This window comes from Ranitomeya variabilis, chromosome 3 (genome assembly GCF_051348905.1).
Source record: "Ranitomeya variabilis isolate aRanVar5 chromosome 3, aRanVar5.hap1, whole genome shotgun sequence".
Classification (NCBI taxonomy): domain Eukaryota; kingdom Metazoa; phylum Chordata; class Amphibia; order Anura; family Dendrobatidae; genus Ranitomeya; species Ranitomeya variabilis.
The window spans coordinates 730,181,603-730,200,184 of NC_135234.1; the positions used below are offsets into that span (position 1 = coordinate 730,181,603).

Below are 18,582 nucleotides of genomic sequence, written 5' to 3' on the forward strand. Positions count from 1 at the left end.
GAGAGGGGTCTTTTTTTTTCTTCTGGTTTAATGTATTTTTCCATATTATAAGATAGTGATGATTTGTCTCAAGGATGTGACTTTGACATATTCATGATACTTTATGGGGGAACCTTTTTAAAAATGGTGGAAAAATTCAGTAATTTGTTTTCTTGGGGAAAAATACTTCTACATTTTTGGAAAAAAAAAAAAATTAAGCTGAATTCACATTGCTTTTCTATTTGATAAACATCAACAAAGCTCCTGCGACCCATGTTAAAAATAATCATCATACTCTATTTACCCAGTGTTTTTGTTTTGTTGATCTTGTTTTATTTATTTAGTAGTTTTGTTTTGTTTTTGTTTTTTTTTTATTTTGTGTGTATTGGTACAGTTGTAAAACATTGGATGATGATGTGCTCTATTTTTTTGCAGCATAAAGAGACCCTGAAAGGTTATTTTTATTTCGCAAGTTATGGAAATTTTAACAGCATTTCAGTACCACTTTCTGGGATTCACTGGGCACCTTATCTCTGGGACAGTTAAGGCCTCTTTCACACTTCAGTCTTTTGGCGTCAGTTTGAATCCGCCGTTTTCGTCAAATAACGGATCCGACTTTTTTTTGGCGGATCCGCTATTTTCCCATAGACATGCATTAGCGACGGATTGTGGCGGATGGTCGTCCGTTCTATCCGTCGAGATTTGGCGGACGTCATCCAGACATTGACGGACATTGTAACGTTTTTTGTCTGCGCCGAAATGGCGGTTTGCGACAAATCCGTCGCGTCCGCCATTCCATAGAATGACCGCCTATGGGCGACGGATCCGTCGCAACCGTCATTTTGGCGGATCCGTCGCCCAATCCGCTTTTTCAATTGCGCATGCTCCAAAAAGTAGATACTTTTCCCAGACAACCCCCAAGTAACGGATCTGTCAAAAAAACGGATCCGTTAGAACCGTTTTCTCAACAATTGTGACGGATCCGTCACTATGTCGGAGCTGACTGACGCCAAACAACTGAAGTGTGAAAGAAGCCTAACACTGCACGCCATAATTTGCCAATTGAGAATATGGCTACATTCACATGTCCACGACTATGTACACACGTCCAGTAATCATCCATTAGTATGGATCCAGCATCAATCTGTTATCGAAAAAGTTGTGCAGGCACACCTTTTTTTTTTTTTTCTTCCTTTTTTATTTCATCCACCTGAAAAAAAAACGGTTTTCTATTGAAACTTTTTTTTTATTACATTGAAGTCTATGGAAAACGGATGTGTTAAATGGCCATCTGTTTTCTTCCATTTGAAATTGATCTGGTAAGGCCGGGGTCACACTTGCAAGAAACGCGCACAAGTCTCGCATCTCAATAGGCGGCACTGCCACCGGCACTCGGGACCGTAGCGTGCGGCTAGATGTATTTCTGTGCAGCTGAGCGCTCCGGTCCAGGTGCCGGTGGCAGTGCCGGGTATTGAGATGCGAGACTCGTACGAGTTTCTCGCAAGTGTGATCCCGGCCTAAGAAAAACACTCCTCCTTTTCAAATGAAACAGACGGATAGCTAATTAATCTGATTTCCATAGACTTCAGTGTTAAAAATTTTTTTAAAAAAAATTAAAAAAAATTTTTTTCTTATTTTTATTCTTTTTTCTGTATTTTTTTTTTCATTTTTGTCCACTTTTTTGGCCATTTTAAATTGGAGAAAAGTTGTCTGCACAATGTCAGCAAGTCATCATTTATCCTGTAATGTGGGCCTGCGAGAGAGTCTTAATAGACAAAGACTAGAGCGGTGGCGTGGGTGCACTGCTGCTGCTCCATTTTAACGGGGCATTTCACAAGTTATCACATATTCAAAGTTGGGAATAATGTAAAGTAGAACTGTCACGGTCGAAAAAAAAAAAATTACGGTAAGTTAAAAACATTGACAAAATTGAGCACCCCAACGATTCTGCCTGTCTTCTCCATTTTGCACTGCAACACTCCATTACAGGGATATTCACATTTGTTTCTTTCGGAGCTCAGTATGTGAAATTTATGCTTATAGTTCACCTTGAAGTTTCTTCAGAATCTTCTCTGGGGGTGAGAGCTTTCACCTCTCCCTCCCAAATGCTGGCAATCATAGCCTAGCAGCTTTTGAGACCAATTAGCTGCCAAGCTAAGCAGGGTCTGGGAAGGAGGGGTGAAAGCGCTCACCCCGAGAGAAGATTCTGAAGAAGCTACCAGTTGAACTACAAATAGAGATTTCACATGCTGTGCTCCAGAAGATACAAATGTGAATATCTCTGCACAATTATTTTTATAATGTTTTTCGACGCATCTTTCACCAAGTGACAGGTCCTCTTTAAAGACGTAAGGTATCACATGTCTGAAACGCGGACTCTGATCAGGATACCCTGTCAGACCATCAGGTCTCCTGGCTTGAGGTCATGACCTAATATGCCTATGAGGCTGTTGGCTTAAGTGAGCCCTAGTCCTTCATGGATGTGTGAAACTTGGCTTAGTACTAGGCATACGGCGGAATTGCTTTGCATTCATTATATTACATTAATTTCTTTTCCAGAATAAAGGTTCCCTTCAGTTTGAGGACAAATGGGATTTCATGAGGCCTATAGTTCTGAAGCTTTTACGCCAGGAGTCCGTCACAAAGCAGCAGTGGTTTGATCTATTCTCGTAAGTCTTCTTCCAAGTTGCATGCTTAGTATTTCATGGCAAAACACTTCCAGAAATGCAAAAAATAATCAAGTTGTTTCTGTTATTTCCAGATTAAACTTTTCTACTGTAAAAAGGAAAAACTAATACGAGTAAGCAGGAAATATACTGACTTTTTACATATGACAAGTGTGTTTTTATTGATGCCATTTTATGTGGAAGTTAGCTCTGTTTTGCTCTTGTCACAAAGTTTAGTGCACGGACTTAAGCAAACAAAGTGACTCTTTCTATACTTATTAACCTCTCGCCGCTCCTTGCTGAACATGTGTGTCACAGATGAGGAGCAGCTCCCTATACAATTATATACTGTGGCTGTGAGGACGGTTGGCTGTGATTGACATCCGCAATTATAATCCTGAGTATTCACATCTACATTGTGACTTCCATATGGAACAGAAGGCAAAACGCATAGCTGTATCCCGTAATACACAAGGGGGAGAACCGCGAAACCTGAGAACAGCCATTACACAGTGTACGGAGCTGTGCTGTTCCAGCTCTGTACACTGCACATCTAGCTGCAGCCGGAGTTACGTGATCAGTGAGAGTGTTCGCGGTCAGATCTCCATTGATTTGATATTCATGATTTGTTATAATGATAGGTCATCAATATATAGCATTCTGCAAACATTTTATGCAGATGTGGAAAAATGTTGCGTAGTAAGAATGTTTTAAGAAAAAAAAATCAAACAAAGTGTTAAAAGGGTTGTCCTAGACTACTCAGTCGACCCTTTCTCAATCACCATGTTCACATGCGACATCCACAGAAGACCTGTGGTTAGTTCTCCAAGATGTTTGGAACACCCTCCATGCTACGTTCCTGCTAATATTGTGTGTAAGTGTAATGAGAAGGACTGATGTTGCTTTGAAGGCAAAGGGCGGACACTCCAAATATTTGTGATTTTAGGTTTCTCTTTTGTTCATTCACTTTTGCATTTTCTTAACTGATAAAAAATAAACTACCTACTTCTATTTTTATAAAGTTTTCCATCTTTGCAGGATTTTTTTTCCACACCTGCCTAATACTTTTGCACAGTACTCTTAGCATTCTTAGAGCATTTTTACTGTTTTGTGTTATAGCGATGTGCATGCAGTATGCCTATGGGATGATAAAGGTCCAGCAAAAATTCATCAGGCTTTAAAGGAAGATATTCTAGATTTTATCAAGCAAGCTCAAGCAGTAAGTGCTTTATGAATTTCTAAGTTATTGTCCTTTTTAATTTCAGTTATAGGACTGTTCACGATAACTCTTTTTTTATTTTAATGACCAGTTCTAAACGTATTTATATGTAGCCGCAGTGCTGATCTGCAGGTAAATACCATAAACATGTGCAGTTGTTTAACTGGATATGCAGCTGCAGAGAGAAAATGGAGTTCTATTTTCCCTGCGGCTGAACTCCCAGTTTTACATCGGCATAGGCTGAAAAAACGTATTTATCTGCAGATTAGCTCTATTTCTGCTTGTAAATACTATTTTCTTTATTTGTTTTTAAGTTTTTTTTTAAAAGGAATCTGTCACCAGATTTTTGCTATGTAATTTGGGAGCAGCATAATGTAGAAGTAGAGTAGTCATTATTAATGTACTGACGGATCATCCATGTCGGTGGTCTTCACTAACAGGGTTTTAGCCCACAACCATATAGCACTGGGATCTGTACAGTTGTAAATTAAAAAAAAAAAAAACGTAAAAGCCATCCCACCGCAGCAAGGTGTATCCAGTCCCGGAGGGTCCTATTCCATCTCTAGTGTTAAAACCTCACCTTGTCAGCCGACCTCCAAAATAGTTATAAGATGAAGGTACATATGGCAATAATGCAGCTTAAAGGGAACCTGGCATCAGAAAATTGCCTGCCAACCAATTCAGGACCCTCGATTTTTCATTTTTGCACTTTCGTTTTTTTTCCTTGCCTTCTTCCAAAAGCCATACGTTTTTATATTTCCACCCACATAGCCATTTGAGTGCTTGTTTTTCTGCAGGACGAGTTGTACTTTTAAGTTACACTATTCATATTGCCAAATAATTTGCTGGAAAACGGTGGAAAAAATGAGGTGAAATTGTGACAGAAAAACAACAATTCTGCATTTTTTTTGTGGGGACGGGTGTTTCTATGTTCATTGTGCAGTAAAAAAAATATGTGAAAACATGATTCTCCAGGTTCGGACGATTTAGGTTGCTGCTTTTTCTTTTTTTCCCTTTAAGTGGTGAAAGAAAATTCTAAAAAAAACTATAAAAAATAAATTAAATTTTTGCTTAAATCACCATTTTTTAAGAACTTTAACCTTTTAATTGCCAGGATGTCCTTATGTTTTTCTTAATACTAGTTTGGGGTGTATGCAACATTTTGATTGCATTTACTTTAAATGGGGGTAAAAGAGGGGATATATAGGCACAAGGGGCTACGGCAGGCACAAGGGGCTACGGCAGGCACAGGGGTCTACAGCAGACTCCTCATTTGTCATGAGCCATTAGAGAATGTCAAAGGCATGGAATAGGGTAAGAGCCACGGGCTCTACTCGTTACTGTTAAAGGCAGATGATGGCGGAATGACCAAACCATCATCTACCAGGAATGGCATCTAAGCTTACATCGCACACTGGGACCTTGGCTACGTCCTGAAGTTTATGAAAATGGCTAATGTTTAAGTTCTGATTTTGTGAATAATATTCTATACATGTTTCCTTTCTTGTCTTTTGAAGAGAGTATTAAGTCATCAGGATGACACCGCTTTACTTAAAGCGTATATTGTAGAGTGGCGCAAGTTCTTCACCCAGTGCGACATCTTGCCCAAGCCCTTCTGTCAATTAGAAATTACGTTAATGGGTAAACAAGGAAGCAACAAAAAATCCAATGTGGAAGACAGTATTGTTAGAAAGGTAGGCCTTGCTACATATTGCATTCCTTGAGGGTCTCGGGTGACCAAGCGTTTAACTTTTTCCTGAACCCGATTCTCTGTGGATCGCCTTCTGATCTGCTTGTTCATTGTCTTCCTTTGCAGCTAATGCTGGATACCTGGAACGAATCTATATTTTCAAATATTAAAAATCGTCTTCAGGATAGCGCCATGAAGCTGGTCCATGCTGAGAGATTAGGGGAAGCATTCGACTCCCAACTAGTCATTGGCGTTAGAGAATCCTACGGTAAGTCTCTCCGCTATGTCCATCTCTTTTTCTTTAGGCGCTTTCCATATCTCCTGAGATATTCTTTGTTTCCCCACAAGAGCAACAGACGCCTTAGAAGTGTTGATCAGCCCCCAATATAGGTTGTAGGAAGAGTTAGGTCTCATTTTGGCATCAGATTTTTACAAGCTTCTCTTGTCATGCAGTCTGTGAAAAATTGACGGCACATGAGTGGCCAAACACACACCCAGAATAAACTCAGTAAAACAAAAGGCGTGCGCACTGTTCAGCCTGAGCTTCCTGTTTCACCTCCCTTAGGCTTAGGAACGTTTCACTACCACTACGGACCAAGGGTGCTCATTCAGAAAAAAGCTAATCCACATGAATCAATAGAAGAAAAGGAAGAGCACTCACCATCCGTGTGTTAAGTCCGGTCTTTATTAAAGTGGCTTTACGATAAAAAGCAGAGCATGGCAGGGAGATGCAGTGGAGGGACGACGGCCGTTTCGCGCTCCTGCGCTTCAACGGGTCCGATGGTGACTGCAGGTGGGTGATACCTTTACTTATGCACTTCCGCTCTGGGAGTGCAAACCCAGCTGGAGTCATCACCACTAACCATACTCCTACTAATGGATAAAATCAATTAAAAACAACTTGAATAGAGCAAGACAGAGATTAAATCCTTAGTAAATACAAAACACCCCATAAATGATTATAAAAAAAACACCCAGAATAAAGTCCTTTATTTGAAATAATGACGTAGACTCCTTTATTGAATCTAAACTAAGCCGGACTAACGTCATCGCCCAATCCACTGAAGCCCACGGTCTCCTGTAAGAAAAATAAAATAATAAACAACATTATTCCTCACTTGTCCGCCGAGAAGATAATAATCCATAATGTCCCACAACGATCCTGATGACTTTGAGAGCAGTCTCTGATGTGACTGCTCTCAACGACAGCCGGCTACATGCTGACACAGGAGGTAATCGCTCCTGCAGTGTGTAGCGCTGAGAACATTCTCACACAGCGGTGGTGCCGTAAGTGAGATCACCGGAGCTCATCAGCTGATGAACTCGTATGACCTGTCTCACGGCAGCTCAGCGCTATCACTGCAGGAACGATGACGCTACTGTCAGTGTAGCTGGTGGATGGGTCGAGCAGTCACATCTCCCTATGTGACTGTTTGTCAGACCCGTGGGACTCTCTAGATTACGTGGTCTATGGCGGACAGGAGAGTATATGCTTGCTTATTGTTGTTGATTGTTTTACAGGGGACAAGGGCATCGTGGATGTGGCGCTAAGCTGGGTATAATGTTTTTTATTTCAATACGTATTTACGGTAATTATTTTACATGTTTAACTGATTTTAGTAGTCTCTCATCAGCTGATGCCTGCTGACCTGTGGTAAGCTTTTACCCACAGGGGTAACAATCTTACTGGAAGTAGGGTTACCGCCGAACCGCCTTGCCGATGTTTCCCACGCTGTCACACAGATGGCAGCGTGGGAAAAACCATAGGAAGTCTGTAAAAATGCAAATAAAAACTCAGCAAATACGCAGCAAGTCTGCAAACTTTTTTATACCTGTGTTTTTGCTGCGGATTTGACTGACTCAATTGAAGTCAATAAGTGAAAAACACTAAAAATCCGCACAAAGAATTGACATGCTGCAGAAAAAATGCACTCCAAATACTCAAAGTAAAATTAATGATCATGTGCATGGCACTTGAGGATTCTCATTGAATTAGCTGACATAAGGATTCCCTAGCTCTGAGGGTATTGTTATGGTTGCTGAGAGGATTTCCCATTGAGCTGTCTTTACCGCCAAAAGTTTCTGCAATTTCCTGCAGCTTGGAAATATGTTCTGAGTACACATGAAGAATGAAAATCTGTTTTGTGTCATGGAATTGTATGTACTGTACAGCACGGTGGCTCAGTGGTTAGCACTGTTACTTTACAGCACCCAAGTCCCGGATTCAAATCCCACCAAAGTTAAAATCACCAAGGAGTTAATGTTCTCCCTGCGCTTGCATGCGTGAACCTCCACAGTCCAAAGACAATCTGATAGGGAATTTAGATTGTGAACCCCAGTGGGGATAGTTATGATCATGTCCGTAAAACGCTGTGGAATTAGTGGCTCTTCTGTTCATGCAATGGTTTTCCTTGTTCTTATTGAAATGTGCACATTGTAAATTGAGAATGAACACGTATGGGAAAAAGGAGTAAAGAAATGTGTGAAACAAACTGTACTGTTCCTTATAGGGGATATCAGGGACTTTGCAAAACAATAAAATAATGTGCGTAAGCACTAACGGGCAGATCGTTGCTACCTACCGGCTTGTTGTGCAAGGCGCCGTTCTTCAGTCAGAGTGGCGTCAGTAGTAATGCCCTGTCATCAGAGCAGAGTGTAAAAGAAGCAGCCACTTTGTCGACATGAAGTCAGCAGAGGCAGCTGAATCGCCGGCAGGAGCGGTCTGTAACCGCTCTGTGCCGGGGAAGAACGCACAACAGGCAGGCAGGTAGCAACAACCTGCCTATGTTGTTGGCTGCCTTTTATTTCGATCTTAATTTGTTGTTTTTTGTCACTTGTTACTTTGCAGTTAACCTCTGTTCAAATCCTGAAGACAAACTCCAGATCTATAGGGATAATTTTGAAAAAGCCTACCTAGATTCGACAGAAAGGTTTTACCGAACCCAAGCCCCTTCTTACCTTCAGCAAAATGGTGTACAGAACTATATGAAATATGTAAGATGCCACGAATACAGATAATTTTTTTTATTATTGTTATTTTTTTTGTGTGTGATCTAGCGTAAACTGCAGTTTTCTTATAATCATTTCTCCATAAACAGGCAGATGCTAAACTTAGAGAAGAAGAGAAAAGAGCTGTGCGGTATTTAGAAACCAGGCGGGAATGCAATTCTGTGCAGGCGGTGAGTATGTGGAGATATAAAATTAATAAGCAGTGTTGGTCCAGCTGCTGCTTTTCCAGATACAGAGACTCGCATTTTAAGCATTTGTGAAACATGACGAGTTGTAAAAGCCAGCCTGGCACTCTAAGGCTACGTTCACACTTTGCGGGTTTTGCCGCGGATCCGCAGCGGATTTGACACTGCGGATCCGCAGCAGTTTTCCATGCAGGGTACAGTACAATGTTACCCTATGGAAAACAAAACCCGCTGTGCCCACGCTGCGGATTTCAGCGGAAAAAGCCGCGCGGCTTTTCTGCGGAAAAAAAGGAGCATGTCACTTCTTGGTGCAGAATCGCAGCGGTTCTGCACCCATAGAAAATCATTGATCCGCTCACTTTCCGCATGGGGCTGTGCCCACGTTGCGGGAAGTTAAGCAGTTAATGTGCAGATGGTACCTGGGGTGGAGGAGAGGAGACTCTCCTCCAGGCCCTGGGAACCATATTTTGGTGTAAAAAAAAAAAGAATTAAAATAAAAAATGATGCTATACTCACCTCTCAGCGCTACCCGCGGCGTCCGGTCTCAGTTGCTGTGCGAGCAGGACCTGTGGTGACGTCGCGGTCACATGACCGTGATGACGCCGCGGTCACATGATCGTGACGTCACGAAGGTCCTTGTCGGCACAGCCGCCTGCAGCACCGAGGAGATCCGGACATCGGAGGGTGAGTATAACCAATTTTTATTATTTTTTACATTACTATTGATGCTGCATATTGCTGCATATGCAGCATCAATAGTATAGGCGGAAACCGCAGAACAAACCGCGATAAATCTGCAGGGGTAACCGCAGCGGTTTTGCCCTGCAGATTTATCAATTCCGCTGCTGGATTAACCCGCAGAGCAGGCCGCAAAGTGTGAACGTGGCCTTAGACCAGCCTTAAAGGGGATCTATCAGATGAAATTCACACCCCAAACTATTTATATGTAGCTCTTTCAAAGACCAGTCCAGCAATACCATTACATGGCCTGTCTGCTGCTCCGTTACTGCCATACTTAATATACAAATGAGGCTGGAGAACTATGGTAGATCTGAAGTCTCCGTCACTCCAGCTCTTCGCTGCCCAGCGCCACCTCCTCCTGCTTGACTGGTGTCTCATTTGCCTGAAGTCACGCAGGATAGCTGTCAGTCCAGCAGGAGGAGGCTGCGCTGAGCGGGGAATAGAGCTGGTGTGACGAAGGCTACAAATCGTTCATCAGCCTCATTTGCATGTGAATTCGAACACTAATGTCTCTGAACTGGAGGAGTGTATGGCTATATAAAGGAATTGTTTGTTTTTTCTTTAAAAGAGCTACATACACCCGTATAATTTTGGGGGTAAAAGTATTGCATATAATCTGGTATGTTTGATTGCCCTGCTGAAGAGGCACTTGCATCAACATTTTTATCCTCTTAATATATTGCACACATTTTTTTTTTTATAGTGCTGTGTACTTACAATTGCTCATTTTGCCCAGTTAATTCTTCTGGGGCTTTTTTTTAATTAGGTCTATGACATCACGTAATTAGAAGCTGAATCCTTATAAGCTTTCTGTAGAAGCAATATTCCCTGTATGAGCCATAAGTAACCACCTGACAGGTAGGAGCGGAGCAGCTGGGTCAGGAGTTGAAGAGGGGAATGATAAATGCAAGGAACAGAGACTTCCTGTTTCAACATAGAGCAGAGAAAAGAGAAGAATTAACTATGTAGAAAGGCAAAAGGAGCAATTGTTACTAGGAACCTGCCGGGTCCCCAATGCCCTCCAGTGCAGCAGTATTCAGCTATGTGTAATTAAACTCCCTCCCTAATCATCCCTGTATAGCATAATTCAGTTAAATAAATGCTGACTAGCCGATGGGGCGGTAGTTTCCCCTGATTAGTCAGCCCTCCTGCCATGTTATCACGTCCCTGTGGGTGTAACATAATTTGCAATAGCCGGCGTTATCCCCAGCTCTTGCAAATCTGTGCACGTACGCCGCTCGTTCCGACTGCGTCTCTGAAACGGGGTGTATGAGTGATTTTTTTTTTTTAAATTAAAGAAATTTTAATCTATCAGTTTTCATGAATATTGTATTCTCTTATAATCCGCTAATGCAAAATACTGTGACGATTTACTCATTCAGAAAAGTGACTTTCATGTTTGACCTTCCAGCTGATGGAGTGTTGTGTGAACGCCCTTGTAACGTCCTTCAAAGAGACGATTTTAGCCGAGTGCCAAGGAATGATCAAGCGAAATGAAACAGAAAGTAAGTGGAACTACAAAATTATATTTTTGTTTTTTATTAACTGCCACTTTTCTATTTTGTCTTGTTGTATTCGTTGTTCTGGAGTTGATTTTGTCAAAAAAGGAGATTACTTTTTCAAAAGTCGCAGTTGATAAGTCGCCTACAAACGTCTGGAAGCAAAAACACACGCACCATGGCGACCAAAGAAGAAAAAAAAATGTATCCAAAAGATAGGCTAAAATGATGCAAACTAACCCCTTCATGACATATGACGTATATTTACGTCACATGTCGTGTCCCTGCCTGTATCTTTTATCACACATGACTGCTGAGTTGATCGACGATCAAGTGCCTCTAACAGCCACGAGGGGCACTCCATCCTTGACTGTTAACCTGTCCCGCTGTCAGTCTCTGACACACGCTTGTGTCACTCCATCTCCTATCTGTGCGCCTCTGACGTGATCGTGGGGCGTCGATTGGTTGCCATGAGATCCGGGGTCTGCTGATGATCCCTGTAGCCTGTGTTCATAGATCGTGATTTCTGCTGAAGCACTGCTATGTATATCACAGGCGATCAGAAGATGCTCAGAGGCATCCAGCATCATACACGTCAAAATAATGAATAATGGCCAGCAGTAAAATCTGTTTAATAAGCCAAGGAATGGAAAGCCACTAGTGTTAGAAAGATAATGCGGTCCAGTGCCTAGGACGCATATGATGGCTTGATTAAAGCAATGTCAAATAAATAAGGCACATATCATTACCACAATGATCACTAAAGGGACCCCACCACCCCGACGCGCGTTTCGCACTGAAATGCTTCATCCAGGGGTAGTTAGATACTGGTGAGGTATTTAAGGTATCTAGAGCCGATAAAAAGAAAGAGAGAAGAGTTGTCTCAACAAGTCCAATGATTACATACCACCCGTATAGTGGGGATGATTGCGCCGTTGTCAAAGAGTTTCATCATGTGACCTGATGGAAAAGGTGCAGCATTGCATCACTTACAATGAAGCGATGCCTAGGCAACGCATAAAGAAAGCCAGTCATATGACCTGACGTGACTGGGTTAACGGGAAGGCGGAACTCTCGGTATGTGACCCAGATGGGTCATTTGACCAGGAAAGTTGTATAAAGCTTGTCCTTATTGGTGTTAGAAACTACAGTAAAAAGTTAAAAAGAAAAGTTATTAAAAATATGAAAAAAATTGTTGAAATCACCCTCCGTTTACCCCATTAACCTCTCTACCCCAGGGCCAAAACTTTTATTTTTCCCTCAATATGGCCATGTGAGGGCTTGTTTTTTGCGAGACCAGTTGTACTTTTGAACGACATCATTGGTTTTACCATGTCGTGTAACAGAAAACGGGAAAAAAATTCCAAGTGCGGTGAAATTGCAAAAAAAGTGCAATCCCACACTTGTTTTTTGGTTGGCTTTTTTGCTAGGTTCACTAAATGCTAAAACTGACCTGCCATTATGATTCTCCAGGTCAGTACGAGTTCATAGACCCCAAACATATCAAGGTTCTTTTTTATCTAAGTGGTGAAAAAAAATTCCAACGTTTGCTTAACCCCTTCCCGACCTGTGACACAGCGTATGCGTCATGAAAGTCGGTGCCAATCCGACCTGTGACGCATATGCTGTGTCACAGAATGATCGCGTCCCTGCAGATCGGGTGAAAGGGTTAACTCCTATTTCGCCCGATCTGCAGGGACAGGGGGAGTGGTACTTTAGCCCAGGGGGGGGTGGCTTTGCCCCCACGTGGCTACGATCGCTCTGATTGGCTGTTGAAAGTGCAACAGCCAATCAGAGCAATTTGCAATATTTCACCTATGAAAATGGTGAAATATTGCAATCCAGCCATGGCCGATGCTGCAATATCATCGGCCATGGCTGGAAAACCTGATCTGACCCCCCACCGCCACCGATCGCCTCCCCAGTCGTCCGTTATGTGGCCCGGTCCCCTCCGTCCTCCTGTCCGCTCCCCCGTCCTCCTGCCCGCTCCCCCGTCCTCCTGCCCGCTCCTTCCTTGCTCCGATCCACCTCCCCTGTGCTCCGATCCACCCCCCGAGCTCCCCCCCCTTACCCCCTCATACTTACCGAGCCTCCCGGTGTCGGTCCGTCTCCTCCCTGGGCGCCGCCATCTTCCAAAATGGCGGGCGCATGCGCAGTACGCCCGCCGAATCTGCCGGCCGGCAGATTCGTTCCATGTACATTTTGATCACTGTGAAAACCTATCACAGTGATCAAAATAAAAAAAAATGTAAATGACCCCCCCCCCTTATCACCCTTATAGCTAGGGACAACAATAAAATAAAGAAAATATATATTTTTTTTTTTTCCCCCACTAGGTTCAGAACTAGGGTTAGGGTTAGGGTGTTCTGGTCCTCTGTGGATTTTTCCACAGCGCATTTGATAAATTCGCAGTGTAAAACCGCTGCGGACTTATCGCGGATTCAACGTGGTTTTTCTGCAGATTTCACTGCGGTTTTACAACTGCGGTTTTCTATTGGAGCAGTTGTAAAACCGCTGTGGAATCCGCAGAAAGAAGTGACATGCTGCGGAATGTAAACCGCTGCGTTTCCGCGCAGTTTTTTCCGCAGCATGTGCACAGCGTTTTTTGTTTCCCATAGGTTTACATTGAACTATAATCTCAAGGGAAACTGCTGCGGAATCCGCAGCGTGTGCACATAGCCTTAGAATTAGGCTATGTGCACACGGTGTGGATTTGGCTGCGGATCCACAGCGGATTGGCTGCTGCGGATTCGTAGCAGTTTTCCAACAGGTTTACAGTTCCATGTAAATCTTTGGAAAACCAAATCCGCTGTGCCCATGGTGCGGAAAATACAGCGCAGAAACGCTGCGTTGTATTTTACGCAGCATATCAATTCTTTGTGCGGATTCCGCAGCGTTTTACACCTGTTCCTCAATAGGAATCCGCAGGTGAAATCCGCACAAAAACCACTGGAAATCTGTGGTAACTCCGCAGGTAAAACGCAGTGCCTTTTACCTGTGGATTTTTCAAAAATGGTGCGGAAAAATCTCACACGAATCCACAACGTGGGCACATAGCCTTAGGGTTAGGGATGGAATTAGGGCTAGGGTTGGAAATAGGTTTAAGATTAGGCTTGCGGTTAGGGTTATGGTTAGGGGTGTGTTGGGGTTAGGGTTATGGCTAGAGTTGGGATTAGGGTTAGGGGTGTGTTGGGTTTAGTGTTGTGTTGGGTTTAGTGTTGGAGATAGAATTGAGAGGTTTCCACTGTTTAGGCACATCAGGGGTCTCCAAACGCAACATGGCGCCACCATTGATTCCAGCCAATCTTGCGTTCCAAAAGTCAAATGGTGCACCCTCCCTTCCGAGCCCCAACGTGCAACCAAACAGTGGTTTACCCCCACGTACGGAGTACCAGCATACTCGGGACAAACTGGGCAACAACTATTGGGGTCCAATTTCATCTGTTACCCTTGTGAAAATAAAAAATTGCTTGCTAAAACATCATTTTTGATCAAAGTGCTCACCACATATCTAGATAAGTTTCTTTGGGGGTCTAGTTTCCAAAATAGGGTCACTTGTGGGGGGGTTCTACTGTTTAGACACATCAGGGTCTCTGCAAATGCAACGTGACGCCCGCAGACCATTCCATCAAAGTCTGCATTTCAAAACGTCACTACTTCCCTTCCGAGCCCCGGCGTGTGCCCAAATAGTGGTTTACCCCCACATATGGGATACCAGCATACTCGAGACAAACTGGGCAACAACTATTGGGGTCCAATTTCTCCTTTTAGCCTTGTGAAAATAAATAATTGCTTGCTAAAACATCATTTTTGAGGAAAGAAAAATGATTTTTTTATTTTCACAGCTCTGCGTTGTAAACTTCTGTGAAGCACTTGGGGGTTCAAAGTGCTCAACACACATCTAGATAAGTTCCTTTGGGGGGCTCTGCAAACATCAGGGGCTCTGCAAACGCAACGTGACGCCCGCAGAGCATTCCATCAAAGTCTGCATTTCAAAATGTCACTACTTCACTTCCGAGCCCCGGCATGTGCCCAAACAGTGGTTTACCCCCACATATGGGGTATCAGTGTACTCAGGAGATACTGGACAACAACTTTTGGGGTCAAATTTCTCCTGTTACCCTTGGGAAAATAAAAAATTCTGGGCAAAAAAATTATTTTTGAGGAAAGAAAACGTATTTATTATTTTCACGGCTCTGCGTTATAAACTTCTGTGAAGCATTTGGGGGTTCGAAGTGCTCACCACACATCTAGATAAGTTCCTTTGGGGGTCTAGTTTCCAAAATGGGGTTACTTGTGGGGAGTGTCTACTGTTTAGGCACATCAGGGGCTCTGCAAACGCAACGTGACGCCCGCAGAGCATTCCATTCCATTCCGAACCCCGACGTGTGCCCAAACAGTGGTTTACCCCCACATATGGGGTATCAGCGTACTCAGGAGAAACTGTACAATAACTTTTGGGGTCAAATTTCTCCTGTTACCTTTGGGAAAATAAAAAATTCAGGGCTAAAAAATCATTTTTGAGAAAAGAAAAATTATTTTTTATTTTCATGGCTCTGCGTTATAAACTTCTGTGAAGCACTTTGGGGTTCAAAGTGCTCACCACACATCTAGATTAGTTCCTTGGGAGGTCTAGTTTCCAAAATGGGGTCACTTGTGGGGGAGCTCCAATGTTTAGGCACACAGGGGCTCTCCAAACGCGACATGGTGTCCGCTAATGATTGGAGCTAATTTTCCATTCAAAAAGCCAAATGGCGTGCCTTCCTTTCCGAACCCTGCCGTGTGCCCAAACAGTGGTTTACCCCCACATATGGGGTATCAGCGTACTCAGGAGAAACTGGACAATAACTATTGGCGTCCAATTTCCCCTGTTACCCTTGGGAAAATAAAAAAAGTCTGGGCTAAAAAATCATTTTTGAGGAAAGAAAAATTATTTTTTACTTTCACGGCTCTGCGTTATAAACTTCTATGAAGCACCTGGTGGTTTAAAGTGCTCACTATGCATCTAGATAAGTTCCTTGGGGGGTCTAGTTTCCAAAATGGGGTTACTTGTGGGGGAGCTCCAGTGTTTAGGCACACAGGGGCTCTCCAAATGCGACATAGTGTCCGCTAATGATTGGAGCTAATTTTCCATTCAAAAAGTCAAATGGCGCTCCTTCCCTTCCGAGCCTTGCCGTGCGCCCAAACAGTGGTTTACCCCCACATATGAGATATCGGCGTACTCAGGAGAAATTGGCTAACAAATTTTAGGATCCATTTTATCCTGTTGCTAAAGTCCTCGCCTGTTGCGGGGGCAAGGAGTTATTGCTTATATGTTAAAGTTACCGTAGTCATTCTAGAGGGTTTACTCCCTCTAATTTTTTTTTCTTTTCTTTCTTTTATGTAAGATTTATGCAAGGTTTGTGAACGAGTGTTTTTTTGTGTTACTCTTCTCGAATTGTATATTATAAGAAAAAGTACTTTGATCATTGTCGTAGTTTTCAACTACTGTTTTTCTTGTAAAATTCTCTTCTCTTTAATAAAAATATATTTACCCACATTTTATTCTGTTGCCCATGTGAAAATATTGAGGCTAAAAGAAATTTTTTTGTGAAAAAAAAGCACTTTTTCATTTTTATGGATCAATTTCTGAAGCACATAAGGGTTTAAAGTGCTCACTATGCATCTAGATAAGTTCCTTGGGGGGTCTAGTTTCCAAAATGGGGTCACTTGTGGAGGAGCTCCAATGTTTAGGCACACGGAGGCTCTCCAAACGCGACATGGTGTCCACTAACGACGGAGATCATTTTTCATTCAAAAAGTCAAATGGCGCTCCTTCCCTTCCGAGCCTTACCATATGCCCAAACAGTGGTTTACCCCCACATATGAGGTATCGGTGTACTCGGGAGAAATTTCCCAACAAATTTTATGATCCATTTTATCCTGTTGCCCATGTGAAAATGAAGAAATTGAGGCTAAAAGAATTTTTTTGTGAAAAAAAAAGTACTGTTTCATTTTTACGGATCAATTTGTGAAGCACCTGGGGGTTTAAATGCTCACTATGCATCTAGATAAGTTCATTGGGGCGTCTAGTTTCCAAATTGGGGTCACTTGTGGGGGAGCTCCAATGTTTAGGCACACAGGGGCTCTCCAAACGTGACATGCTATCCGCTGAAGATTGGAGCCAAATTTTCATTCAAAAAGTCAAATGGCGCTCCTTCCCTTCCGAGCCCTGCCGTGCGCCCAACCAGTGGTTTACCCCCACATATGAGGTATCAGCGTACTCAGGACAAATTGGACAACAACGTTCATGGTCCAGTTTCTCCTTTTACCCTTGGGAAAATAAAAAAATTGTTCCTAAAAGATCATTTTTGTGAATAAAAAGTTAAATGTTCATATTTTCCTTCCATGTTGCTTCTGCTGCTGTGAAACACCTGAAGGGTTAACAAACTTCTTGAATGTGGTTTTAAGCACCTTGAGGGGTGTAGTTTTTAGAATGGTGTCACTTTTGGGTATTTTCAGCCATATAGACCCCTCAAACTGACTTCAAATGTGAGGTGGTCCCTAAAAAAAATGATTTTGTAAATTTTGTTGTAAAAATGAGAAATCACTGGTCAAATTTTAACCTTTATAACTTCCTAGCAAAAAAAAAATTTGTTTCCAAAATTGTGCTGATGTAAAGTAGACATGTGAGAAATGTTATTTATTAACTATTTTGTGTCACATAACTCTCTGATTTAACAGAATAAAAATTAAAAATTTGAAAATTGCGAAATTTTCGCCAAATTTCCATTTTTTTCACAAATAAACGCAGAAATTATCGACCTAAATTTACCACTAACATGAAGCCCAATATGTCACGAAAAAACAATCTCAGAATCGCTAGGATCCGTTGAAGCGTTCCTGAGTTATTACCTCATAAAGGGACACTGGTCAGAATTGCAAAAACCGGCCAGGTCATTAAGTTCAAAATAGGCTGGGTCATGAAGAGGTTAAAAAACAAAAAAAAGGGGGCCTTTTTCCAAGACTCATAGCGTCTCCATTTTTCGTGATCTCGGGTCAGTTGAGGGCTTATTTTTTGCGTGCCGAGCTGACGTCTTTAGTGATACCATTTTGGTGCAGATACAATCTTTTGATCGCCCGTTATTGCATTTTAATGTAATGTCGTGGCGACCAAAAAAGCATAATTCTGTCATTTTGATTTTTTTTCCCGCTATGCCGTTTAGCTATCGGGTTAATCCTTTTTTTTTTTTCTTGATCTGGCAATTCTGAACGCCATGATGCCAAATATATGTGTGTGTGATTTTATTTATATTGTTTAATTTTGAATGGGGCGAAAGGGGGATGATTTGAACTTCAACAACAATCATATGTGATGTATCCCAACCCGCGATCTGTTTCAGCACTTTAGCTTGAAAATGTGGGTTTGGCGCATAAACGTTATTAACTCTGTAGGTCATTCCCTCTATGACGAGTCTGAGACAGACAAATCTCCCCTATTGATCTTCGAGCACGTCAACTATTTCATGACTAATATTTCTATTTCTCAAAATAGCAACACCCCTTTGTGAAGGAGTCTTCTGCACATAACGTAAATTTTTTTTTGCTAGAAACA

At 42.3% G+C, this 18,582-nt stretch overlaps 1 protein-coding gene across 1 annotated transcript in view; it reads left to right on the forward strand.

Annotated features, from left to right (window-relative positions):
* The window catches only part of CUL5 (cullin 5), a 108,624-nt gene that overhangs the window by 58,137 nt on the left and 31,905 nt on the right, over window positions 1-18,582 (forward strand). Inside the window, exons 2-8 of the mRNA XM_077298422.1 lie at window positions 2,539-2,648; window positions 3,765-3,864; window positions 5,382-5,558; window positions 5,681-5,822; window positions 8,403-8,548; window positions 8,653-8,733; window positions 10,901-10,994. Of these exons, the coding sequence (XP_077154537.1) occupies window positions 2,539-2,648; window positions 3,765-3,864; window positions 5,382-5,558; window positions 5,681-5,822; window positions 8,403-8,548; window positions 8,653-8,733; window positions 10,901-10,994 (850 nt within the window). The remainder of the gene's footprint in view (window positions 1-2,538; window positions 2,649-3,764; window positions 3,865-5,381; window positions 5,559-5,680; window positions 5,823-8,402; window positions 8,549-8,652; window positions 8,734-10,900; window positions 10,995-18,582) is intronic.